This window comes from Pholcus phalangioides, unplaced genomic scaffold (genome assembly GCF_987345545.1).
Source record: "Pholcus phalangioides strain wild (caught in Gottingen) unplaced genomic scaffold, Ppha-v1.0 ptg000007l_1, whole genome shotgun sequence".
Classification (NCBI taxonomy): Eukaryota; Metazoa; Arthropoda; class Arachnida; order Araneae; family Pholcidae; genus Pholcus; species Pholcus phalangioides.
Window position 1 is genome coordinate 46164314 of NW_028301600.1, and position 27237 is coordinate 46191550.

The 27237-nt window shown below is 35.4% G+C and overlaps 1 protein-coding gene across 2 annotated transcripts in view; it reads left to right on the plus strand.

Moving 5' to 3' along the window:
- The first annotated feature begins 7343 nt into the window (after positions 1-7343).
- fab1 (1-phosphatidylinositol 3-phosphate 5-kinase fab1) overlaps positions 7344-27237 on the plus strand; it is a 92652-nt gene continuing 72758 nt past the window's right edge. The window contains exons 1-5 of one of the 2 annotated variants that reach the window (XM_089233359.1): positions 7352-7571; positions 7721-7772; positions 12739-12862; positions 17627-17817; positions 25967-26156. In XM_089233359.1, the coding sequence (XP_089089485.1) occupies positions 12754-12862; positions 17627-17817; positions 25967-26156 (490 nt within the window). In that variant the 5' untranslated portion in view covers positions 7352-7571; positions 7721-7772; positions 12739-12753. Of the gene's footprint in view, positions 7572-7720; positions 7773-12738; positions 12863-17626; positions 17818-25966; positions 26157-27237 lie in introns of both variants that reach the window. The other variant, XM_089233360.1, reaches the window with a different exon arrangement.

Genomic DNA, 27237 nt, shown 5'->3' on the forward strand with positions numbered 1-27237 from the left:
TATTTTGCAGAAAAAAACGTAAACCCCCCCCCCCTGAGAAGAAAAAAAATTGAACCCCCCCCCCCCCCCGAGAAAATTCTGCGTACGCCTATGGCTAGAAAAGGGAAAACGCAGAAAACCAACTTTAGCCTTCCACTGTGTCACAGTGAGGTTTGAATCCGCGTTCTCGGGATGCGAGTACGTCACTATGACCACTCGACCACCCCAGCGACTGAGATGCATACTGGATCCAGGTGACCGAGTAAATTTTTGTTCTAGTTGTCGCCCTGGGTGAACCCAGTCAGGGGGCAGAAACTAAATACTTTGTCAGCCGTGCAATGCAAATGAAGTAGTTAAAGGATGGTAAGGACCCTGTCTCTGGTCCAGCGACCGGGGCACTGTATCCACCTGCTCACTCCTAGTTGCGGTCTTGAACAGTCCCATCTTAACGTATGCTCCCGCCCGGGCACATCCTAAAATAGCAGTGTTCTGCTTGAAGACAACACTGGTGTTGATCGTTTTCTGAAAATTTGGACTGTGATTGGTCAAATTATGTGTAGGGGGGCACATATAAACTCGCACCGATGAACAGATTTTAGTTTCACAGTGATTTTCTTTCCAAGAGAAAAATATTCCGGACCCAAAAAATAAGGATAAAAATGATAAATCTGAAAAAACATGCGAGGACGCTTAAAATGACATAAAAAATGATAACGTCTGTTACGGCAGTATTTACCGACGGAGTTTAAACTACAATCGCAGGTGAAAGGATTCGAGATCGAAACGGATTGGTTGAATTCAGGGTTTTAACCAATGAATGTCGATCTCTAATCCTTTAACCAGTGATTGTAGTTTAAATTCTGTCGGTGAATACGGCCGTTAAGCCTACGATATCCATTTCCTGCTCGATGAAATACAATCAACTGTCGATTCACGAATGGCTCAGTTTGTGAACATTCGGTTTGGAAACAACAAAAAATGATTTGGTTTACGAACTGGTCCCGGTTCACGAACACACGAAAAGCACCTTGAATACTCAAAACTAACCTGTGCCGATCAGCCTATAACATGTTGTTTTAACTTAGCATTAATTATGTTATATTCAACCGTTCGTTATTTTGCAAGCTTATGTTTCGTTCATCATGGTTCCACCCAAATCTCAAAACTGGCGACGAAAGTTCTCGAACTGCGTGGGAAGCCTTTTTGTTTTCATGGAGCGTTCCCGATGCTCAGGTATATTCATTCAAGTTATAGTTTTTAGGAACAAAAAATTTAGGCGAAAATTTTAATTTTAGTAATTGAATGTCGGATCCTGTCCTCGTTCGTGTCGTTGAGAAAAAAATGTCTATTGTTGATTCAATTTCAGAATTCGATGTATCGGTTCCCGACTCGTGGGATTTTTATGCAGAACAATTTAATTACTACTTGGAAGCAAATAGCAAATGAAATCACGGATGATGCAAAAAACGTGCTACGTTGATCGCTGTGTGCGGGATTAAAACGGTCGGTATAATTCGATCACTTATTGCACCAGCAACAATCGCTGAAAAAAGTCATACTCGGATATTTTTTAGGGGTCCTAAAAAACCATTTCAATCCCCGATCGTCTGTGATTTATTCCCGTTGTTTAATATCACAGACGAATTCAAAACTCTAGCGAGGGAATAAATGCGTATGTGGCTGATTTAAGGCGACTAGCACAGAGGCATGCGAATTCTGCGAAACTTTTTCAGAGAGGCGGCAAGATCAGCTCGTATGCGGGATGAGAGACGAGAGTGTGCAACGGCGATTGCTAGCAATGAACGCCAGAACTTTGTCACTGGACTTATCCCGTTGCCGAGATATCTTCCAGCCCAGCTTCGTGGCAGAGTCTGGAACACTTTATTTTGTGTCAAAAAAAAAACATAAAAAATGTTTACAACATATTTTCCCTGGACAATTGGGTACTATCGCGATTAACAAATTTTATGGTGATTACAGATGAGATGGGATTGGGAGTTGGAGAAAAGTTTCGGGGTTTAGTTAAGACGCATGAATGTACACATATTAGGATGGAGGTATGTTTTAAAAGCAATTGAGAGCCCCCATGCCATCTCATCTGTTATCTTACACTTGCCATATTATAGAAATACAAAAAGAAAAAGAAATGAGAATCTAATTGTGAAATAAAAAAAATATATATATCCATCGGAGCGAGTCATCTCGCTTAACACCTTAATGGTGAGCAAATGGATTTGATGAATTGCGGACTAGAAGCCAGCATCAGTTTTATTGGGTTGAGTTCACTCGCTCCGGTGGATTTGATGAAAATATACAAAATAGAAGTATTGTGTGGGGGAATATATACAATTAGGTATCACCCGTGCCATCTCGCTTAGCACCTTATTCGGTGAGCAACATGAATACGACAATATGAGTATGCACGTGTGTTGTGGACATGAAATGTATGAAGAACTTGAATAGAGGAAAGAAAAATAAATACACATATATATACACACATTTATATACATATATATAACTGCCAGGTCGAGTCGTCTCGCCCTAACCCTATTTTGGTGAGCAATGTGGGCCTAGTTTAAATGGGGAATTGTCTGAAGAGAGTCTTAGCTAAAGATCAGCTTCGGTCTTGGTGTTTTGGTTGACTCGCTCTGGCTGGTTATATTTATATTTTAAAAAAAATGAATATATATAAAATATAAACTTCTTGTAATGGTTATTATGAAACCGTTGGTGTCGTCCCGCCTAGCACCCTAGCTAGAATAGTGGAATGAAGGACACTTGTGGTAATCACATTTACATCATTGTAACGGGAATGTCATAAAAATTCTTGTTCGGGTCCCGTTAGTACATGCTATATCTTGTACATGTAATGGTTATGTATTAGTAGTGGCAGTCATGTGGATATGATTTTTGTTGTTTTTATCCATTTCTGTTTTTCTCCCCCTTATTTTTGTAACATTTAAAACATTATTTTATAAATCTGGTGGACAGATTTTTGGTTTTTCGTTGGCGTGTATATATCTGACAAGGCTTGTAATCCTTGCTGCTGTGTTTTTGTTTTCGATTATTTGACTGGACCATTGTTTTATATTGTTTTCGGAATATTTGTACATGTGTAGATGCTTTGTAATTTTGCACTCTGTTGCATAGTGAACAGGAGTACCCACCATACCGCAGGCACATTTGTCTGATCGGCAGCGTTTCCGTTCGTGTAGATATATAGAGAATGGGCCGTGTCCTGTTATGAAGATAGTCACCTCCCTATTCCAGTTTAGTGTGTTGTATGTGACTCGAGGGACAATTTCATGCACTTTGGGCGATTGCTAGCAGAAGCAAATTTGACTTTTGCCGATGCCGTAGCCAAAGCTCTTGCTAATGAATCCGCAGTTCCTCGGGTAAAGAAAATGCATTCGCAAAATTCAAATAAGAATTTGTGTGCCGAAGCAGTTGATCAAATTAAAAATAAAAAATTTCATTCCACTCTGCAGCAAATACCAGGATTGGCAAAAAAATTGGGTTCCACTGGATTCAATTCATGCTTTAGATGCGGGGAAAAACATGATTGGTCCTCTCTTGTAGATTCAAAAATGCTATACGTAGATTACGCAGAAAAAAAGGGCACATTCAAAGGGTTTGCCGCTCGAAACGAGGTGATAAGAAAAAAAAATCCTCGTACCCCTCGCGTGAGTTAGGCGCTGTGAATTCTTTTGACTCTGGTTATTGTTTAAATTCCTAGAATGCAACTCTTAAACAGCATGTAACTGTCAAAATTGAAGGCAATGAAACTGTAATGGAAGTTGATTTGTGTGTGTGGGGTCATTTTATTCTATTAATTCATTAGGTACCGTAAGAAAATTACTAAATCCAATTAAGTTGAAAACACTGCCTACAACTCTCGAACTTTCTGACTTTCAAAAAATAAGGTCGGTCTAGTAGGAAAATGTTTGGTTCAAAAGTTGAATTCAAAAATTTTTCTCCAAAATTTTGGAACTCTTGGTTGCAAAATCGAAGTGCGCCCAGATTCTCGATTTTTGATGGTTCTAACCGTTGGGAATTTCATTAAGTGGTGTGAATTCGATTTCTGATCTAATTCAAGATGTTCTTGAAGAATTGTTCGGAAGTGTTCAGAACGGGTCTGGGTGCCTACGCTGGTCCCGAGGTAAAATTGCTTATAAATCTTAAGTTTCTTCCTATCCGTTGTAAAGTTCGGAATGTTTCGGTCGCAATTAGGTCTAAAATTGAGCTAGAATTGAAGGAACTTCTTGAAAGGGTGTAATAGAGCCTATCGAAAATCCCAGGTGGGTGACCCCGATGGTACCTGTATTGAAGCCAGGCGCAGATCCAGGGTGATGAGTGGGGCGAATTTTTTTTACAGTGAAGGTTTCGATCAGTGAGGCCCAACCTAGTGTCCGCAGACGCCAAACATGCTTAAAATATAAAAATTAATATTTTTAAAAATTAATTAAAATTATTTAAAACTTTAAATTGAAATTAATTTTAAAATTAATTAAAAATTGAAGGTAGTCAAAAATTATTAAAAGAAAATTTAAAATTTATTTTAATAAAAATTATACTTTTCAATAAGACACTTATTAAAAAAATTTATATGCAGCAAATAGCGTTACAATTAATGAATAAGCTGTTTTTGACAATAAATTTGTTCCTGCTACCCTACAAAAAAAAAAAATACCGTACGCAAAAATAAGTAAGAGGGACAGACTGAATAATGTGTTATATATTTATAAACGTAATGAATTCTAATGCACATCACCCGCTAAAAAACTTATGTTAACAGTATCAAAAAGTACAGCTGTACAAAAAAATGAAACCTCTGCGGATGAAAATAGAGCAGAATATCAAAAGCATATGAAGAATTATTATTTTAAAATGCTCCTAGAATCCTACTTCCTTTTCCTTGATAAAAATTAAGGCTCATAGTTAACTGGACACACAAAAAACAATGTACACAAATAAAAATGCATTCAGTATGTGTTCAATAAATATTTTTTTCCTGATGCCTTTTATTAATGTAATTTTTGATCCCTGTGAAGATATTAAACGTTTCTCTTTGCGACGTTTTGGTAACAATTACGTAAAATATGAATAAAATAAGGATCTCGGTCAACCAGAGGAAACGAATACTGAGCTACCTCGGATACCAGAAACCTCGTTTAATAGAGACGATCCTTGAATATTTGAAGAGAAAAAAATTATTCCAAACCCCGACACTCAAAAACAAAGCAGCTGTTAATTATGTACTGTGGTAGTAACACCACCCTTTCCCGTAACGGGTCGTACTGCGCATGCGAAAAATGCATGTGACCGCTCAAACTTTAAATGGTCACATGCTATCAGAAAAAAAAAAAAGCTGAACCTACGTGGCGCAGCTTTTTCCCTCTCACATGTAAGGTCCACGGTGAGACAGTTTCGGTTTCAATACAGCACAGGATAGTTTCATTATCTATTCAGACTTTGCGTGCTGGGATCGGCCAAATGAGCTTCATTTACATCAGTGTATATATATCAGTGTTATGTATATAAAACCCACAGGTGGGCTCTCTGTGGTCTCTGCTTGTCTCATTCTGTCGTCTATTTGCAGGCCAATTCATGAGGGGCCTTCAGTTGGCACTGCGTGGCTCGTACCTCATTCATACGAGCTCTGTGCTTGCCACCCGGCACTGGAGCTGACCAAAGGGACTTTGTTTCCATTCAGAGGGACCCCCAGGTGGACCCAGGTGGGTTCTCTGTGGACTCTACTCGTTTCGCTCAGTACCTTGTTTAGTCTTTTCTTGATCTGCTGGGCGTATGCACTGAAAACGCAAACGTCCACAGCCGAGCTCCACTCGCTTCAGCAACTTTTGGTGTTCATCAAATCTTCAAAGCGTGTTCATGATTTGTTTAGGGAACATTAAGCATTCTTCTTTCAATTACTCACGTTCTAGACAATTAATTTGTCTTTCTGTGGACGATTTTAGAAATTCAAAGCAAATTTAAAAACACCAAACTTGTATACGCTCTTAAAATGGAAAGAAACACTACAGTAAAAACACTAAGCTTTTGCCTATTGATGACATGTCCGTATTCACAAGTGATACCTTTTTTTAACGTATTCATTTACCGCTTATAATTTTGAAACAAGACTATAAAATCAAGAAAATTCATTAAAAATTTCCAGCTTTTGACATCCGATTTATGAAAATTTTTGTGTCGGAAACCCATATTCTTGTCTTCAAATAAAGTAAGTTATTAAGTTTTTTTGAGGGCGGGAAGGTTTAAAATTTTTCTTTTGAAGGAGGGATTTACGTTTTTTCCTGCTAATTTATATATATTCAACGGTATTATGTATAATACAAAGCTCGTATTGGTAAATACGATGATCTGTCAATTAATTTTACTTGATTATCATTACTTAACTGAACATAACTATGGTTCAGAAGGATACTAATCTATTAGCGAAATGTTTAGTGATGAAGTAGAAGACACTCTGGATTTCGAGTCATCGGTTGACGAAAGTGAATTTGAGAATTCTGATTTTGACATTATAAATGAAAGTGATGAAATGTATGTCGGTGAAGAGTTGAATGTGGAAGTCCAGAGTATCCCCCATTTGAAACTAAAAGAGCAGCCGTTGAATCGTTGAATACTGGCGTAGCAGTAAAAAAATGAAACATCGCACACTAAAATCGGGTCAAAGCAAGTATAGATTTGTAAAAAGTTTGTCTCAAATGTATGTGTGGGAAAATCAAGTCGATGATAGGGAGTATGACTTTGGCTCATCACTCCAGTTTCCTTTTAGCGGCTCAGTGACTGTATGGTAGCTGACCATATTTTCTCGAGAGAAATACGGGACACCGGGATTCCAAATACGGGAAAATACGGGACATCGCCAATTATCGCCAAAAACGACGCCAAAACCAAACACAGTTGCCAAATATTGTTGAAATTACGGAAAAATCACAATGGTGGGAAATGATGCATTACTGCAAATTGCAGTGGATAAAAATGTATTCCACGAAAAAAAAAAGTTTGCCAAGGCAAATATGGGAGATTAATATTCCCATATATAGTTGTAATTATCATAAAATAATTTATGAGTTGAAAAATAATTTCAATCTTTGACTTCAATAAGGAATAAAAATTCAAGTAGGCTTCGTGTGAAATACGGGAAAAACCGGGACACTTTTGCCAAAAAGTCGGGATGGCCAAAAAAACAGAAAATACCGGGACTGTCCCGGGAAATACGGGACGTATGGTCACTTTATGTATGGAACTCATTTCCCGTATTTTCTCGAAAAATATGGTCATCTCAGTTTCATGACGTAAATGAGTCGATTTTTCAAGGGAAAAAAGCCTCCGTAACCATTAGCTCTGGATAATAAAAATCGAACATTAAATGTCCGTGCTTATGTTTTGAAATGATTAGTAGAGGATCAAAAATTGTTCACCTCCTCCCCCTCATTTTTTGCTCGACTATTGTAATAGCATAATTTTTTTTTTCCATGAGATTTGCTGTTCGCTATTTCCGTGAAGTTCAAGCAGACAATGTCAATGTGAAAAATCGTCTGCTGACCTGTCTTGAAATAGCTGTCAACGTAAGTATAACTCGTGACAAACAGTCACGTGAAGTTTGTGTTTGGTTGTTTTGTTTGTTTGTTTTTATTCAAGCTTGAGGATCATCTTTCTTTTAAATGACAAACAATATTAATTGATTTTGTGTTTCATTTGTATACACATCTTTTAGATTTTGAGGAGAAAAAGTGGGACGGAATAATGATTGCTTCCATATAAATCAGGTAATATCTGAAATTGTAAATTTGTCTGCTAGTAAATATTAGAGATGGGACGGACGAATATTCGGTATTCGGCCTTTTTACCGAATATTGCTTAGGTATTCGGAAGAATACCGTGTAAATTTGAGTATATCAAACAAATTTTAAAAAATTATATTGATTGGAATTTTTTTTATAAATTAAAAATTTACTAGTTTTGTTTTATGGTGTATATCCCCCCTTCCTGTGAAAAAGATTTTAAGGATAAGTGAAAACATGGTAATGTTTCATGGCCAGGGTACTTTTCTAGGATAAGGGAAAACATGGAACTGAAAATAGAATCCTACTGCATGCAATAAGGTAGAAGTAAGCATGAATTGGAACAGCTTTGATATTGGTCAACACTTAACTATTTCTGATGCCAAACACTGCCGATGAGAAGTCGCCAAGTCTGTCTGATGCTACGGATGCTGAAGCCAGCATAGAAAACAATGTTGAAAACCAACAAGCATAATAATTAGGGCTGGGATTTTTATGCCCTAAAGATGAAACGTTGTTGCTGGTAGGTTAAAAAAACTGAATTTACCGATCAGCAAATGATGTTTCATCCTTAGAGGCATAAAAATCTGAGCCCTAATAATAATAATGATTATCACTATCTAGACTAAACATCAAAACAGTATAAGATATCCAGACTCTTAAACAAATAATGATCCTTGATGTTGTATAATATAAATAAATACTCTCTGTATAAAAATAAAACCCATTACTTTCTGGGTATCCAGACTCTTTTAAATAAACAACGGTCCCTCGTGTTGTATAAATAAATATTCTCTGTATAAAAATATAAGCAGGGCATAAAAGTGATAACAAAAAATAGAATGATACCTGTCTGCCCCAAAGCAGAATGTTTTGCGATGTTCTGGAACGAGCCCTCAGCTGACTGAAAATTTTCTGCGGTAAAAATTTGTATATACATAATAGTATTTTTCTACACTATTCTTAAAATTCTTCCAGATTGTTCTGCAACAGCACTGGTTGTTCTGAGACGTACGTCGCACATTTTGGCATATTTTGCTTTGGGGCCCATCTGCAAGAGAAGAAATAATCCACAAAAAAAAACCAAATAGAATGTTCCACACATACACACAGCGCATCTTTTTGAAGTTTGAAGCAGCAGTCAAACGATAAAACTCGTTTGGCGGAACTAGCATCACCTGGGATTGATCATTCTAGAAATTTAAAATATATGGCAACCCAGTGCCATTATGTCGGCTTTGGCAACTTATCATTGGAAAAAAGTTGCAAAGGGAAGTGGTGACACCAATATCGAAGCTATACCCATGAATCATATACAAGTTAAGTTCACTACTGAATCATGTATCTAGACCAGGGGTTCTCAAACTTTTCCTACCTGTGCATCCCTTTATTCAATCAACGCTTATCCACAGCTCTCCAGAGCAATTTAACAAAGAATCTCTTCAAAAAACTTTTGTGGAGGCTGCTGTTCCAAACCGCCATGACAAAAGGTGGCAGCACACAGTTTTAAGAACCCCTGATCTAGACAATATATGTATCAATTTTTTTCATTCTAAAGTTTTGTAATTTTCAATTTCCAATTCACATAATTAGTTTTTAGTTTTTCATATAAAATATATATATAATTTCTTCATAATTCAGTGTTGAGTATTTCATTTAATTTTATTTTCTCATATAATCTGTTATGTATATATATATTTTTTTTTGTAATGTCTTTTAGGTTATTGTAATTTTCTGTTAACATTTGTCATTCTTGTATTTTTTTAAGTATAGTTAATTGTTTTACTTATTTTTTAGCAGCATTATTATTAGCGTATCTCGATTGGTGTTATGTAGGGCCCCCAAAGCAGAATATGCTGAAATTTGCAACATAGATCGCAGAACAATCAGTGCTGCTGCAGCACAATTTGGAAGAATTTTAAGAAAAATGTAGAAAACACTATTATGGGAATTTTTACTGCAGAAAATTTCGGGACAGCTGAGGGCTTATTGCAGAACTAGAGATGTAAAATTCTCGAGAATAATCTTTCTGAGAATATTCTCGTCAAGGAGAATGTTCCAGAATATTCTCTGGTAGGACTACTATTATAAATACAAATACAACGTCACAACAGGCAAAATGCCCAACGAGGTGGCTGATAAAAAGATGCCCATAAAAATATGGATGTCATATATTTCAAAAATCAATTTGATTTCAAAAATCATCATAACTTGAGAGAATGTTCTCCTCAAGAACTTGTAAGAATATTCTCTGGTTATTTATAATATAGTTACATATAATGTTCTTTAGAATATTCTCTGGAAGGACTACTTTTATAAATTTCTGGGGAATATTCTTATAGAAAATAATAAGAATTATTCTGAAGTTATTAATAATAGTCCTTCCAGAGAATATTCTTGAATATTCTTCTCGATGAGAATATTCTTCAGTTACCAAAATCTTTCCAGAGAGTATTATCAGGAATATATGTAATACATGTATTATAAAAATTAAATAATCTCGATAAATAACTTGAGAATAATTATTATTTTCAATAAGAATATTCTCTAGTAATTTATAATAGTAGTCCTTTGAGAAAATATTCTCTGTCCCCGTCTCTCTTCCCGCCAAGAAGATGGGAATATTGAAGTTTGTAGACCACAATATTAAAGTTTGAAAGCAAGAAAATTAAACCAACAGGGCTGAATTGCACAACTTTTAAAGAAATGTGAGGGATAGAATTTAAGTGTATGTGCATTGAAGAAAACAACAGTTCTGTATCTTCTTAGAGTGAAGTGATTGTCTAAGAATAGCTTCCTTTATCAATCAACATTGGTTTAATTTCTTTTGTTGTGAACTTATTTCTGAAAATTTATCTAATTTTAAAATAATTTTTTTAATGTTTAAATCTAAAGGTTTCTAAAATCTTTATAATCAAACTTTCAAAACCTCTCATCATGACATGGAGAATATTCTGAGAATATGGCAACTTTTAGTTCGAGAATATTCTGAGAATATTCTCGAACTAAAAGTTGCCATATTGGGGGTGATTATACTGAAAAAGGTTTTGTTGTAAATGTTTCAGGCAATTAAAACTGATTTATATTTCACAATATAAACAAATTAGTAAAAAAATTTAAATTATTTAAAAGAAAAATGAATATTCTCACCTCACATCTCTATGCAGAACTATGCAAAACATTCTGTGATGGGACGTTTCCCTGATCTAGTGGGATAGTAGCTGATAGTTTGCAATGTAAGGGTTGTTTGGAGAGGCTAAGGTTGAATGTTGAAGCATTATGGGAGAGAGGGTTTTGGAAAACTCAGGGATAACAGAGCCACCTGTCAACCAAAGAAGCGATCTCCATGAACAACAACAGTTCAGAGGGAGAGTGGGGGTTATGGGCGAAATAGGGGGGAACCCTAACCACAGAATCCCTGAATCCTGATAGGGATTCTGTGGTTAGGGAACTTGAGAACAGGGTGTATAGGGATTTCCGGGGGTTTTGAGTGCTGTTATCATCCTGGGGGAAAGATTAGCAACGTTCTGCAACGTAAACTAGTTACATTCCTGGATAATTTTTTGTTTTCCCAAAATTAGATCATTGACAAAGGGCAATAAAGAATAATGTAATTCTTTCAGCTTGGGCATCGAGAATATAAGCAGTAGCCTAATTATTCTGTTTTTGAGCATATGGTCAATCCATTTAGTTATCATAGGTGAAATGTTGTAGTCTATTAGTGCCTTTTTTATAGTGTCAAAGACAATGTTATCGAAGGTTCCAACAATATCCAGAAAAATACCAATAGCAAATTGTCCATTGATAATTGTGTTTTCAATTCTCCAGATCAATTGATGAAGAGCAAAGTAGGTAGAGCACCCAGTGTTATAACCATGCTGGTTTAAATTAATCCTACCTATTAAATGGGGATATCTTGGAGATACCAGAGTACCCCAAAGCAGAATGTGCCAAAATCTGCGACGGACGTCACAGAACAATTAGCGCTACTGCAGAACAATTTGGAAGAATTTTAAGAAAAAGTACAAAAAAACACTATTACATGTTTGGGGATTTTTACCGCAGAACATTTCCAGTCAGCTGAAGGCTCGTCGCAGAACAGTGCTAAACATTCTGCTTTGGGGCCAGAGTATCAACCTTTCTAATAACTTCAATTGAAATGTAAATAATATGATCATTCTAAAAGGTGATTTATAATAAATGTCTTTTCCTGGTTTTGATAGAAAGATACCTTTGGAACTACTCCATACTTTAATTATGTATCCTAAAACTAGGCTGGCTTTGTAGAGACGAATCAGTTCGTTACCAATAACATCCTATCCTTTTTGTAGAAAGATATATTCCAGCTGTGTCTGGAGTATGAAAGAAAACCTGCATCTAACACATTTTACTACAACTGGGGTGACCATATGACCTGCATTTTAAAGAACAAATTTTTTTTTAATCAGCACTTTCTAATTATTTTTAATACATTAAGTTTGTATCAAATCTGTTTTTGTAATTAAATTAACGACCTAAAATTTTTCAGTGAGGCTTGTGTCTGTGCGTTTTTTTTAAATATTTGTTCCTGTGTGTAGGTTTAAGTTGATAAACATTTTTTCTCAACTAGATATATTTTTCAAAAATAGAATCGAACCACTCCCATGTTTTAGTAGTTCTTTTTATTTAGAAAAGACAAAACAACACAAAACCAAATAAGACAAAAAGAAAATTATAAAAACAACCACTTTGACCCAAAGGGATGATCCTTCATAACGAATAACTTGTGGCAAGATTCATGGCAACATTCAAGTGTACAAAAATAAAGAGAGTAATAATTAGTAATCACAATTGAACACACACAATTTAAAGGAAAAAAGTGTGAGATGATGTTTGATAACTTTTGTAAACTTCAAAGTCATGTATATTAATGTGTTATATTTTTGTTCATTGATTTTCAACGCATTTTTAGTGTCACTGCTTGTTCATGGCAAAAAAATTAGACAGTTTAACATCTCTCACTGAATTTGGTCCTCTGTCCCCAAAAGCTGAAACTAAAACATCTTTTCTGAGGAGTTTATTCAAAAAAAGTGGAGGTAAAACCTTTTTCATTTCATTCTCTCACATTTGTGCACAAAAGTTACTTGGGAAACAATTATGAGCATTCATTCCATTGATTTGTGTGTATCAGTGGTCGGCAACCTGCTGATCATGAACGCGATTTAGTAGCCTAAATTGCAGGATAATTTTTAAATCATTATTTTAAGAAATTCATGCAGTAAAAATTTTGCATGCTGATTTTCAGGAAATGTCAGTTAATTAACCATACATTGAAAGAATAAATTCAGATTGAGGCTGAATTTTTCCAAAGTTAATAACTTCAACTTTGAAAGTTTTGGGTAAAATTGCTTTTATGTTTGATTTAAATCTGGTTTCTGATTAGTTACTAAGTATAAGAAAATGTAAATTACATTTTCAACACAAAGATATTTGCAGGTATACAGTAGAATATCATTATAACAGACCCTATTATAACGGACATCCCTTATAACAGACAGTTAAATTTTTTTTAAAATAAAGAATGCTTATTTTTATCTGACAAGTTTTACATTTCCAAGGAAACAATTAAATATCGATTGTTGTGTTGTTTTGCATAAACATGAATGTGCTGTATAACTCCCACTACTCGCCAGCCAGGAAAATTAATATTGAGATGTAGTGTATATACGTACACATCTTTTTCAAATTCATCTTATGTTGAAGGCTGTTTTTTTATTTGATATATAATAAACACTTTTTATATCTAACAACTGTACTTCTACTGATTTACACCTTGTTGCATTACACCCCTATGAGAATTATTTGTTATAAACCAAGATTTTCATTAAAACAGATTACTTTTAGTCCCTATTAGTCTATTATAATGAGGTTCTACTGTACTTGAAAAATCTCGATTTTATAAAGACTTGAACTTGTTTAGGTAGATTTGTGTCTTGTTTTGGTGATAATATATGAGGATAAATACTGTGAACTTGCATCACAAATTGGAATTTAGAATTTATCTTTAATAAGTGAAATTTTTTTTTTATTTGACCCAAATAAAAAAATAATAAACCCAAATAAAAAAATAATAAGTGAAAAACCATAGAGTAACTTGCCAGTAGGTTTGGTTGCCAACTCCTGGTCTGTATAAATTTTTTAAGGATTAAAATATTCCTTAGAAAACAACTATTGCTGCGAAAATGCTAATGAATATTCTTAAGGTTCATGTACATCATCGTGCTATGCATTGTCTTTGAATGGTTTGCTGAAATTTTTCATCAATGTGTACAGATGTCACAAAGTATTTCATTGCAAGCCAAGCAACATAAACTATTTAAATGTCAAACTTGTGATCACCCACGGACCAAAGTGAATTGAGTTGAGCCTCTTGGATTTTGTATAGCGAAAGCTGTAGTGTTACAATCACAACCAGGTTATGCATAGGGAGGAGGAAAGAAATAAAAATGTAGTATATTTATTTTTTCCCATGGTCAAAGCGAGTAAGCATATGTAGACGTACTTTTTTTTCTAATTCATCATAAACCAGAGCATTAAGGGAAAGAGAAACCTATTTTTAGTGGATCTTTTAGTTCGCAATCATTTTCAAATAATAATTAGGAACAGGAAAAAAACTGGATTAAAAAGAGACATAATTAATTGAGCATTCAGATGTATCTAATTCTGATACTTCTAAAAATTTTCTGTATTTCAATTGTACACAGCATATTTTATAAAAGCAATGTCTTTGGATATAGACCTATTTAATGTAGAATTGTATATTGTTGAGAATTGTAGTTACACAAGCAGGCAGTCTGAAAACCATTTTTGTACCTAAAAATTATTTTGGTAATTTTTCAGTGATTTTAATAATAATTAACCATGTTTTTGATGACAATCAGTGATGTCCTGCAGGGTAATGATGTATAGGAGTTTCTATTTATTGTGTAGGTTCATTGGTCATCCTGTATTTTATGAAAACCTATTTCTCCTATATAATTAGGCGGAGATACGGGAGGGGGGGGGGCATAACGCATCAACGGTGGAGTCGACTGATCTAATGTTTTTTGTATATATGAATTGACATCATCATCACCGTGTCCCCCCCAGACTTCCGAGTCTATCTCCGCCTATGATTAGGCTTTTCGGAGGGATGATCACAGACCTTCTGGATCTGTGCTGGGCCCAGTGTTCCAGAGATTATTATATTATTATTTACAAATATTTTTAAATGTATAAATTTAGTTTTGGTTAAATTTAATGCAATAAGTATAGAGGGCCCCACTCTCGGATGATGGGGGTGGGGGCACAAGAAAAAACTATTGTCCAAAGAGGGCCATATGACCATACTTGTGAGCCTGAGTTCCAACCAGGTATAGTGAACTCTGATTTAATGAATTTTTTTAACATCCTTAAAATAACTCCTATTTGATGAAATCTGCAATAGGACATCAATTTAACAAACTCCTATTTTACAAATTTTACATCCTAGGCCGATATAGGGTATCATGTATAACACTGGTAAAAAAGATAAATTTCAAGTATTTATCATATTTGCCTGCTACATCTTAGGACTGTGTGGGCCTGGTAAAAGTGAAAATTTTTTTAGCATTTATTGAATTTTCCAGTGACACTTGGATGTTATGCATAATCACTGGTAAAAAATGAAATTTATCAAACGTACCTCTGCAATTGGTGATTATGTGTAATCGCGGTAATATATGCAGTGGAGTATCTATAGGGGGTGAGGGATAAACAGACTTTATACCAGGGCGGCAAGTTCGGAGCGACAGTAAATGCACAGAATGAGTGATCAAGAAAATGAGATTAAAATGTGAGAACCACGAATCTGTCTCTACCTAGAGAGCAGGGACTAGGTGAGCAACCGAAAGAAAGACCTTGAGAGTATGAAAGTATGTGAAAGACTAAAATAGAGGACCAGGTTAGTGAGCGACTACAAGAGTGACCCAGAGAGAACTTTTGAGTGTACAGCATAAAAGCATGTGAGAAACCAAAAGAGTATCCTTGAAAACAAGGAACTAGGTCAGTGTGTGACTAAAAAAGCCCAAGAGTGGGGCTGACACCTGACTGGGTGCCCGGGATGATTCTTACCATTTTTTTCTTTTTTTTCATTATAAATTCACCATAGAGAGGCCCGTGAAAAGTCTGGTCTGGAGGTCCTACTGCAGAATGTGGGGTGGCATGCAAAAGAGTTAGTTACCTAGGCAGTTTGCAAGCATGTAAGTGATCAAAATAGTGTGCAAGTGAAGTATATGAATAACAAAGAGAGCGAGGAGCCAGGTGAGTGAATGACCAAGAGTAAATGACCTGGGGAGTGTATAAATATGGGATTGATTTTGATAAGCAACATTAGTGAGGGACCAAACAAGTGACCTAGAGCGCAAGGGACTAGGATCAAAACTGATCAAAAGAGCGACAGAAAGTGTGCAAGTATGTGAGTGACTGAAACTGTGGCCTAGAAAGCGAGGAACAAGGTCAGTGAGTGACCAATTAAAAGATTGACCAAGAAGGTATGAAAGCATGTGAGTGACCAAAAGAGTAGTTTAGACAGAGATGCATATGTACAAGGAGGGTAGATAAGCAGGATGTAGCCAAGAGAGGCAAGTTTGTGGAATCAGTGGTGAAGAAAAATAGACTAGAATGAGTAAAGAGCAGCAAACTTTCTACAATGTACAGCCCACTTGGTGGCAAAATTGTAAATTCGCCTCTGAACATTTTTTTCCGAGACAATGCTTGGTCATAATGTTTTATTTATTTATTGACTTTATTCCCCGCAAACCTAAACAAATTGTTATAAAAGAATTGAAAAAGGTAGATTTGTTTGTAGTGAATTCTTCTATTGCTTCAACTTTTTACGAACAAAGAATTTTTTTTCTGTTTGATATGTATAAAATATTACTAATTGCAATATAAATGTAATTAAGTTTATACACCATAAATAAAATAAATATTCTAGACCTTGAAGTTTCAATTAGAGTGCATACAGCTCTCTTTCTGAGCAGAGATGCAATATTTACCAGAGAAGAGTGAAAAATACTTGAAGAAAGGAGTAAAAAAAAAGATGTGGGATATCAGCAAAAGACCTAATACAATGAGCATATGTTGTTCTGAGAGAATTGCAGACATCTGTCACGATCAGAGCAGTACAAAGCAAGCAACCTCACAAAGAGGTCTCAATGTCCTGCTGTGCATACGGGGAGGGGGGTGGTATAAAGAAAAAATAGCCAGAACTTTTTTGAAGCTTTTTTCATCTCGGAGACCAAACATTTTTGAAGTAGTTTTCTGTCAACACTTTGTACTTGGTTGGTTAAGCACACTTTTTTTTCTTGCATGCAACTCGTGAAGGAAAATTAGCTACGTTTTTCCCTTCTCTCTTTTAACAGAAAAAATAATGTGTTTTATTAAGAAACTTTCTGATTAAAATTTATTAATTTATTGTAGTATTCAATAAATAATTGAATAATCACTAACACTTCAATTTGAACAAATGAATGAACTATAATACTGAGTTTGTTCAACCTGATTCGGTATACTTCAGAACACATATTTTTTTAGCTCATCCATAGTGTGAAATTCAGTCTTTAATTGCCTTTTAAATTATTATTTTTTATTCTTATATAAATTTATATTCAGTAACTGGAAAAATGTGTGCATCAGTTTTTTTACAAAAACTGTTCACCTATATCTCACGAGTTTTCCAACCATGAAACACACCTATCTGAGGAGCTGAAAGTTTTCTGGAGGTGTTACAAAAACTTTTTGAGTAGATTTCATTTTCTTGGGTATTTATCTCATTTCAGATGGTTCCAGGTTAGCAAAATCAAACATTACATCTACTGTTATAAATGATGACTCAGTAAGCAGTAACAGAGTGTCATCAACATTTCAGTCTTCAGTTTGCAATACAAACTTTAATGACACAGCCTTCGAAACTCGAGATATGGCGGGAGTTTTCAAAATGGTGAAAAGCATGGTTGACAAAAAGAAAGTTGTAAGTTTTACAATTTAAAATAAATTTTATTTCATTTTAAAAATTAAATTTCTAACTTTATTTGCACAATGTTTTAACCCTTCAGTGCAGTATGATGTACAGGGCATTTTGGAAATGGTATGGGAGAAATAAAGTATACATCACTACTAATTTTATAATATCCAAGTGTGTGTGTGCCACAAATTGTAACTGTAGAATTCCTTTGTGTGAATTTAGATTTTTTTATTACTCATTTTCCATTCCCTTTTCTTCTCCCTGGCTAGAGTACTTATATTTAAATAACATCAATTGAAGAAAGACTTGAAAGTGTCATGACTAATGATAATGCATCATCAAATTTCCTGCATGTGATTCCCTAAATAGAAATCATGTTCAATTCCTAATATGAATCAAATTTTAACTTGTTACTTGTTTTTCATATAGCCTATTATGCAACCATTGATAGGCAATGGTTGTTGTAAATTTTTTTCAAAAAGTCACATTTTTGGTGATATCAACTATGGGTACTGCTAGGCTTAAGCACCATTCAAAATTTATGTAAGAGATTTTTATTTATGAATTAATTGTAAAGGTGTTCAACCCCAAGCTATAAAACACTGTTGGTGCTTGAGTAATCTCCATTTCTTTTACCATAGCTATGACGTTTCTCCTCTGAGAAGAAAGTCTCACTGGTCATTCAAGTATTACGTCAGCATTGATGGGGGGAGGGGTTTTCCGATTTGCTGACTTTTGATGACAAGGGGGGAGTGGGGGGTTTGGATGATGCTTACGTCATCAAACCACCCTTTATGAAGATATGAAATATTCTTAATGGCATCTTATTCGGTGTGCCAAAAACGGAAAAACCTTTAGATAGTTATTGGGCACCTGAATGAATGAATGAATGCCAGAACTTTGCCACTGGACTTATCCCATTGCCGAGATCTCTTCCAGCCCAGCTTCGTGGCAGAGTCTGGAAAACTTTCTTTTGTGTCAAGAAAAACCATAAAAAATTTTACAATAAATTTTCCTCGGACAATTGGGTACTGTCGCGATTAACAAATTTTGTGGTGATTACAGACGAGATGGGATTGGGAGAAAAATTTCGGGGTTAAGACGGGTGAATGTACACATATTAGGATGGAGGTATGTTTTGAAAGCAATTGAGGGCCCCCATACCATTTCATCTGTTATCTTACACTTGGCATATTATATACACAGGATACAAAAAGAAAAAGAAATGAGAATCTAATTGTGAAATAAAAAAAATATATATATATCCATCGGAGCGAGTCATCCCACTTAACACCTTATTGGTGAGCAAATGGATTTGATGATTTGCGGACTAGAAGCTAGCATCAGTTTTATTGGGTTGAGTTCACTCGCTCTGGTGGATTTGATGAAAATATACAAAATAGAAGTATTGTGTGGGGGGATATATACAATTAGATATCATCCGTGCCAACTCGCTCAGCACCTTATTCGGTGAGCAACATGAATACGACAATATGAGTATGCACGTGTGTTGTGGACATGAAATGTATGAAGAACTTGAATAGAGAAAAGAAAAATAAATACACATATATACACACACACTTATATACATATATATAACTGCCAGGTCGAGTCCTCTCACCCTAACCCTATTTTGGTGAGCAATGTGGGCTTGGTTTAAATGGGGTATTGTCTGGAGATAGCCTTAGCTAAGGATCAGCTTCAGTCTTGATGTTTTGGTTGACTCGCTCTGGCTGGTTATATTTATATTTAAAGAAAAATGAATATATATAAAATATAAACTTCTTGTAATGGTTATTATGAAACCATTGGTGTCGTCCCGCCTAGCACCCTAGCTAGAATAGTGGAATGAAGGACACTTGTGGTAATCACATTTACATCATTGTAACGGGAATGTCATAAAAATTCTTGTTCAGGTCCCGTTAGTACATGCTATATCTTGTACATGTAATGGTTATGTATTAGTAGTGGCAGTCATGTGGATATGATTTTTGTTGTTTTTATCCATTTCTGTTTTTCTCCCCCCTTATTTTTGTAACATTTAAAACATTATTTTATAAATCTGGTGGACAGATTTTTTTTTTTTTCGTTGGTGTGTATATATCTGACAAGGCTTGTAATCCTTGCTGCTGTGTTTTTGTTTTCGATTATTTGACTGAACCATTGTTTTATATTGTTTTCGGAATATTTGTACATGTGTAGATGTTTTGTAAATTTGCACTCTGTGGCATAGTGAACAGGAGTACCCACCATACCACAGGCACATTTGTCTGTTCAGCGGCATTTCCGTTCGTGTAGATATATAGGGAATGGGCCGTGTCCTGTTATGAAGATAGTCACCTCCCTATTCCAGTTTAGTGTATTGTATGTGACTTGAGGGACAATTTCGTGCACTTTCCTAGCTGTTGTTCCTTGGTCCCAAGTTTGCTGCCATTTCTGGAGGGTTGCTCGTTTAAGTTGTCACTTCAGGGGCATTAGTGGGAAAGGGTTATCAAGTTTATTGTCACAGTTGATTGCAGCTTTGGCTAGAGAGTCTGCTCTTTCGTTTCTTCCAAGTTTACCTACATGGGCCTTGGTCCAACCTAGGAAAATTTTTGGGTTATTTAATAGACGCCACCTCGATACACGTACTATTGTGTTTCTATTTGTTGGATCACTTCAGTGATCTCTAAATGTTTCATTGATCCTTCAAGTGCTCTGGAAATGTGTCCGGTCCATTTAACTGCTCTGGAACTGTGCTACGCATCACTCAAGTAATTCGTAATTATGCCATTGATCACTTAATTAATCTGGGAATGTTCCACGGGTAATTTGAGTGATATAGAACTGCACTGGGAGCCGCTTAAGTGCTCTAAAACTGTGTCACATGTCACTCAAGTCTGAATGTGTCACGAATCGTTTAAGTGTTCTGGAACTGTGTTGCGGGTTACTTAAGTGATCTTTGAATGTGAAAGTGATCTGTGAGGCCTACTTCAGTGATCTGAAAATATGCCACAGGCCACTTAAATGCTCTGGAATTGTGCCACAGGTTTTTAATCGATTTGTAAATGTGCCGCTTAGTTCATTTTTACATAATTAGGTTTGAGGGGGCAAGCCACATTTGGCCTGCGGGTCAAGGGTTTCCCATGTGCTTAAAGGGTGCTTACCATATGCCATGGCTTAAAGGGTGGGTCGCAATTAGTTTCTTAAAGAGAAATTTTGAGTTGATTTGAAGAGGAAAAAGTACTGCGCTGAAGGATTAAAATAGCTATGTTTTTTTTTTTGCTAGGTTTTCACCCCCTTTTTCAGAAAGATTTTGAGCTTCAGAAACTGCATGGTTGAGGGAATTACAACATTTATCTTTGAATCAAGTTCCCATATGTAATTTTTAGTATTTGATAGATAACATGTTGTAATTTATATAGAAACTCTGGGTAAACAGTCAAGTCTACATGTAGCAAATTCACTTTGTGAATCATTTATTGTAGAGAAATATAGTCGGACCTGCTTATATATATATATATACAAATACAAATGCAACGCCACAACAGGCAAATTGCCCAACGAGGTGGCTGACTTAAGAACATCATGGATCCCCGAGCCCCTACCTACTACTGCTACACCACACATGAACCCCCCAACGAATCGGTACATGCGGGAATGTGCGTGTACGTGTAGTGCAACCTGATGCAAAGTTTTGTTTCTGTGTAATGCTTCTTATGTGTAGTGCTGTCATCTGCCCCCAGTTTTACTAACTATGAGTGAAGTGTTATGGTTGAATGATTTACCGTTGTAGGACTGTTGCTCTCTGTGGCGAGACTTTTTAACGGGGAGATCGGCTCGCATTTGCGCCTTGAAGTTGGGAACCACAGAAAACCAACTTCAGCCGACCACCACTGTGGGGTTCGAACCCGGATCCTCGCATCACGAGTCCGGCACTATAACCACTCGACCACCACAGCGGCGAAGTAGTGAAGTCAGAAAATACAGTGAAAATATTCGTTGTACGTGAACTTCATTACATCCACACTGGCTTGATAAGCATAAATATACAATACAAAATTCACAGGAAATGGAAAAAACTTCGTTACGTACAGGGTTACCCCAGATATCTTCCTTTTTTATGTCATTTCAAGTGTCCTCATATGTTTCAGAAAATTTTCCCTTTTGTCCTCCTTTTCAGGTTTCCAGAATTATGTTTAATTTTTTCCTTGGAGAATTTTTTCACTCTGAAACATACAGTATATCACTTCCTTCGCCCCCCCCCACCCATTTTTACACACTTTGACCAATTGCTGTCAAAATTCCCAGAATACAAGAATTTAAGTGCGTCCTCTAAGCAGGGCATATGCTATTTTAATCATGGCTCAGCTTGCTCCAGAATAATATGAAAAAGACAGTCTGAAAAACTGCTCTAGAAGAGCAAAACCGCATCATCCATTTGAAGAATGCTTGCTCACCAGCAGCTAATGCTTTTTTTTTTCTCAAGCCGAGCACAACTCAGGTCTATCGCCATGGGCAATTTACTACCTAGTGAGTTGTGCCGGAAGTGTAAATATGTGTACCTAACAGTCTGAGTGCGTATCTAGTGTTGTGTGTATGATTTTTAGTGCTGCCATCTATATCTCAGAAGTGAAGTGAGTGAAGTGTAATGACTGAACATTTGTACTGTTTGTAGGACTGTTGCTCTCTGTGGCGAGACTTTTTAACTGGGAGATCGGCTCGCATTTGCGCCTTGAAGTTGGGAACCACAGAAGCAGCTAATGCTGCATACTGAAGTCAGAGGGTAGGGAGTTGTTTCAAAAATGAAGAAAATAGGGTGCACAAACAATACTCAATGCTGATTTCTATGGCGAATCACCTTTGGCAAAAAAAGCAATTCTCCCAAAATAACAAAAAAATGTTCTGAGGGTAGAGGAAGAGCACCTTACTCCACTCCTGTCAAAGTTGTTAAACTGACCAGACTGTGTGAATAATTCATTTAAAGCGAGGGGAGATGGATCGTTGTGTGTATGTTTTTTCTTATCTTTGTTTTTTTAGAGTTCTGTTTTAATTGGGCAAAATTGTGGCAGCAGGTTTTTGTTATAGTGGCGCCATCTGTTGTGTAAATTGGGAAAAGCAACCTTACAAATTGTGCATCATGTTTCCTCAGTTTTTATGTGAAAATTCTTAATATCTGTGTTCGTTATAAACAGTCCTACTGTATATTTTTAATGTAGAGTAAATTAATGAAATTGTGAGCATTCTGGAAAAAACTTTTTATGTACAGTATAGAGCAATATACACCAGCATCCAGAGAAGTCTTCTGATGTATTGGTCTCTACTTTCTGATTCCAGCAGCTGATAAATTTGTTTAAATATGCAAAAGAGAGTTTCCATCAACAATTTGGTCACTCCCGCAAAACTTTGTTGATACTTTGATGGTTTTGAGATATCTGATGACAATGTATCCAATCCAAATCCTATAGAGCAGAGGTCCTCAACATTTGAAAGCCTGCAGTCCAGTTGATTTCTTTTTTGTGTGGGAGAAGGCCCAGTAATACACATGACTATTGGAAAATAAATGGGGAGACTGAATCATTCACGGCCCGGTTTGACTGATGTTTGAGCCCAGTGTTTGAGAAACACTGTTGTAGAGTAGTATTCTTCATTCACCGATCCATGGGGATTTCTGGCTGGTCTGCAAAACATTTCTCCCAATGCATATAGTCATTACATAATTTTAAATTTTATAAGATATTGCCTCTATATTGGTTTTAATTAGCCTTACCAGTTCATCAGGTCCGTGAATTATGTATCTGATTTTCACCGGTCCATGATATTGTTCAACTATTTTCGTCACCCTGCAAGTGTAAAATGGTTGAAGAACACTGCTATTGAGAGATTGTGTTGTCATACTAAAAAAAGAAGCTATCTAAATGCAAGCCAGTTTCTATTACATTACAACTGTTGCTACGTAAGCCAATAGTTAAGTTTGATGGCATTGCTGAGGTAGCAATTGTTCTCCCAATAGAAATTTTGCCCATGTTGGCACCTATTCTCTTGATTGAAAGGCTTTTGATCTGTAAGAAATATTGGGAGGGGAGTTAATAAAACTTTCATTCCTCATTGGCTTGAATGAGATGGTGACTACCTAAGTGTAGAGCTCCTTGAGACACACATCACTTGGAGTGACAAACTTGTTAAGATAGGTGACTAGCCTGCTCTTTTAATGTGCCCTTTTCCTAAGTGAGAAAAACTAGTTGTATGCAATGTTTCTCTTTCAGTTTCACTTTTCTTGGGTGTGAAGGTATTCTTGTAATTATTCCAGATTGCTTTAGTCTCGTCAGAAAGCATGATTCAAGGCAGCTACTCCCCCTTCCCCACTCCACCCACACACGCAATTTTAAAGGACATCCTGCTTTTATATCACCCGTTCCCCACATTTGTCACCCTGAGCTTTCTTAGGCTCCCTATAAATAGGTCTTTAATCCAAGAATGGTCATCCTATCAGGTGGCGGTGCACTCCTATAACATGGGTTTGTTGAAACTAATCTTGCACTTTAACAAATGGTTCAAAAGCAGAGGAAATATAAATCATGTTTCAGAAACAGTGGAAAAATATAAAATTAGAGAAAGGAAAAGTAGCTGAAATGTTGAGTATATTAGATGACACTTTTGAAGACCATTAAAAAAGTAACTTTCAAAATTTATCTAGATCAGTTTTGAAGAGTTTATCTAGTTTTTTATTTCTAACTTTTTCAAATTAGTACTTACCCAAGTACTGTCTATATTCCGATTTGAAAGACAGATGGCATCACTTGGAACACCTAACAAGCCACTGATAAATACGCTAGCAGAACTTTCCACCATGAAAAATTTACTAGATTCTCCTCAGAAGAATGTTCACAAAGTTCATGTACAATTCAGTAGAATCTTGGATCATTATATACATTTTATAAAAAATATTTTCCATTCTCTAAACCACCTCATAGGTAAATTTACATTTTGTGGCCTTAGTTTGTGTTCATATTTTTACATGTACAGTGAAATATGTGTACTGATTGAATGAAAACTACATGTACCAAGTTACCTGATATGAGCATAACCCTTTCAGACCCTGTATGCACAAATGTGGGGGCTGCTTTTACTCACTGTAGATATTTTCCTTTTAACCTCAGGGAGTTAAGCTCTAATTTAAAGGATTGTGGGTGTTTTGAGTTGGAAATATGGTGAATATAGGAACTTTAGGGCTTCCATCAAAGGGAAGCACTCAAAGATGAACTTGCTGTTTTTTCAAGATGACTTCCATAAAATTTATAAATAAAATTATGAAAAAAAAATTGTATGTGAATAAAAATATACACTGCATCACACACATCTTAGCTGAAAAAATTTGAATGGATGAATTATTTTTTATTTTTTTAATGACAATCATGCTTGAACTATTTTCAAACTTTCTGATCATTTTGAAAGTTTTCAATGCTGATACAATTTTTTAAATTAATGAATAGTTTTTGCATCCTAAGATTGTTAAAGTTGACATTTTTTATAGTTTAAAGATAGGTAGAATTTTATTTGAAAAATTTGTGCTTGAACAATAAAATATTGATGCAATACAGATTGAATTTTTTTTAAAATACTGTTTGGAATCCACATAGTGATGAGCTGTATGAAATATCCCAGAATAAAAATGAAAAGTCAGGCAGAGAATTTTGGTTACCGGCCTATTGTAGATTATCTCAAATTTGCTAGGTATTGTAGACAGACTGTAACAGGAGAGAGAGATGCCAAAAATGTGACACTATGTTTGAGAGCAAAGAATCAAACTGCTTTTATCAGTATCGCACCATGTCACATTTCACTATCTAAAACCAAGAACACACATTTTTGTGGGTCCTGTATTTTTGGTAAAATTTAAAAAAAATATTGGTGTGCTGAAATTTGTTTTTGTTGTATTTTTTGGATATCAATAATGCAAAAACACCCTAACAATTCCAAAAAAAAAAATGTTTGGTTATGAAAGTGATATGATTAGCATTGAGTGCATGATTTGAATTGGATTGAATTTTGACTTTTATGATGCAACAACCAGCCATGTATGATTTTTAAAAATTTCAGAAGACAATTTTCACATTTAGAAAAAAAAAAAAAAAAGATTTTTTTTAATATATTCAATTGAATTTTCTCTTTTTAGGGACTGCAAAACTACAAAGACAGTGATTTTAAGCAATACTGGATGCCAGATAGTAATTGCAAAGAATGCTATGAATGTGGGGATAAGTTTACAACTTTCAGAAGACGTCATCATTGTCGGGTCTGTGGACAGATATTTTGCTGGCGATGTTGTAATCAAGGAATTTCAGGAAACTTGATTGGCTATTCAGGTAGTCTTTCAAGTTATGTTTTTATGTTGATGAAATTTCCCAGTTGAAAAAAAAATTCTTAAAAATGATTTTCAGAACTTATAGTGTTGCTATTATAGTTACTACTTGAATATTTCGACTGCTTTTCGTTATTTTTTTGTAGCATGTGAATGTTTGATTTTCAAATGACATTGAGTTATTTTTGGTTTTTATTGTATTTGAACTTATATATAAAAACAACTTAATGTTTGAAAACTGATTATACTAGCTTACCACCAACATTCCATCTAATTTTTTTACCTGCATTGACTTGCTTTTTCTTATGTGTGGTAAGGCAGTATGCCTTATACACCAATAGCTTATCTATTGATTTTTTGTGTGTGCTGGTGTGCAGAAACATTTTCACTGCACATGTGTGTGGCTGGTATTACACTAAAAGTTTTTCTTTATAAAACTTGAATGTTTTTCACTCGAATGTAACCAATAAGCTTATTGGTGGCATTTTTCAAGTTTTATAAAAGAACTTTTATAAAACGTTTATAGTGTAATACTGGCCTTATATAGAGGGTACATTATTTACCAGCATATGTAGACCGTGGCATCTTTCGCATTTGTCATTGCATCAGTAGAAGGTAAACAAAAGTAAACTTGACGTTTTGGACAAGACTTTGTGGCTCATCTCACTCTGTTCAACCTTGGCAGAGTTTTGGTGTCAGTTTTACAGAATTTTTTTCTGTATGGCCTAAAATAATGATCACGCCACTTGGGCTGGTGTTCTTATATGGCTGCAGTGACGGAGCCTGGTTGTGTTCAGTTTGTTCAGTATGACCTAAAATAAGCTGGTTCAAAGAAGCATTTTTCATATTTTTGCTGTCAAACTTGTACCCTAACATGAAAAAATAGACAATTTAAAAAAAAAAAGTAAAGTGCACTTTAAGTATTACAATTAAAAACCATTTTTTGTGGTTGAAAATGCAACTCATTTGAAGGTATCTCAAATACTTCAAGATTGAATACCATTAAAATATAATGAAAAATGTCATCTCAAAATAAACAATTTGAACTAAAATGCTGAGAAACTAGTTATAATGTGTAAATGTTA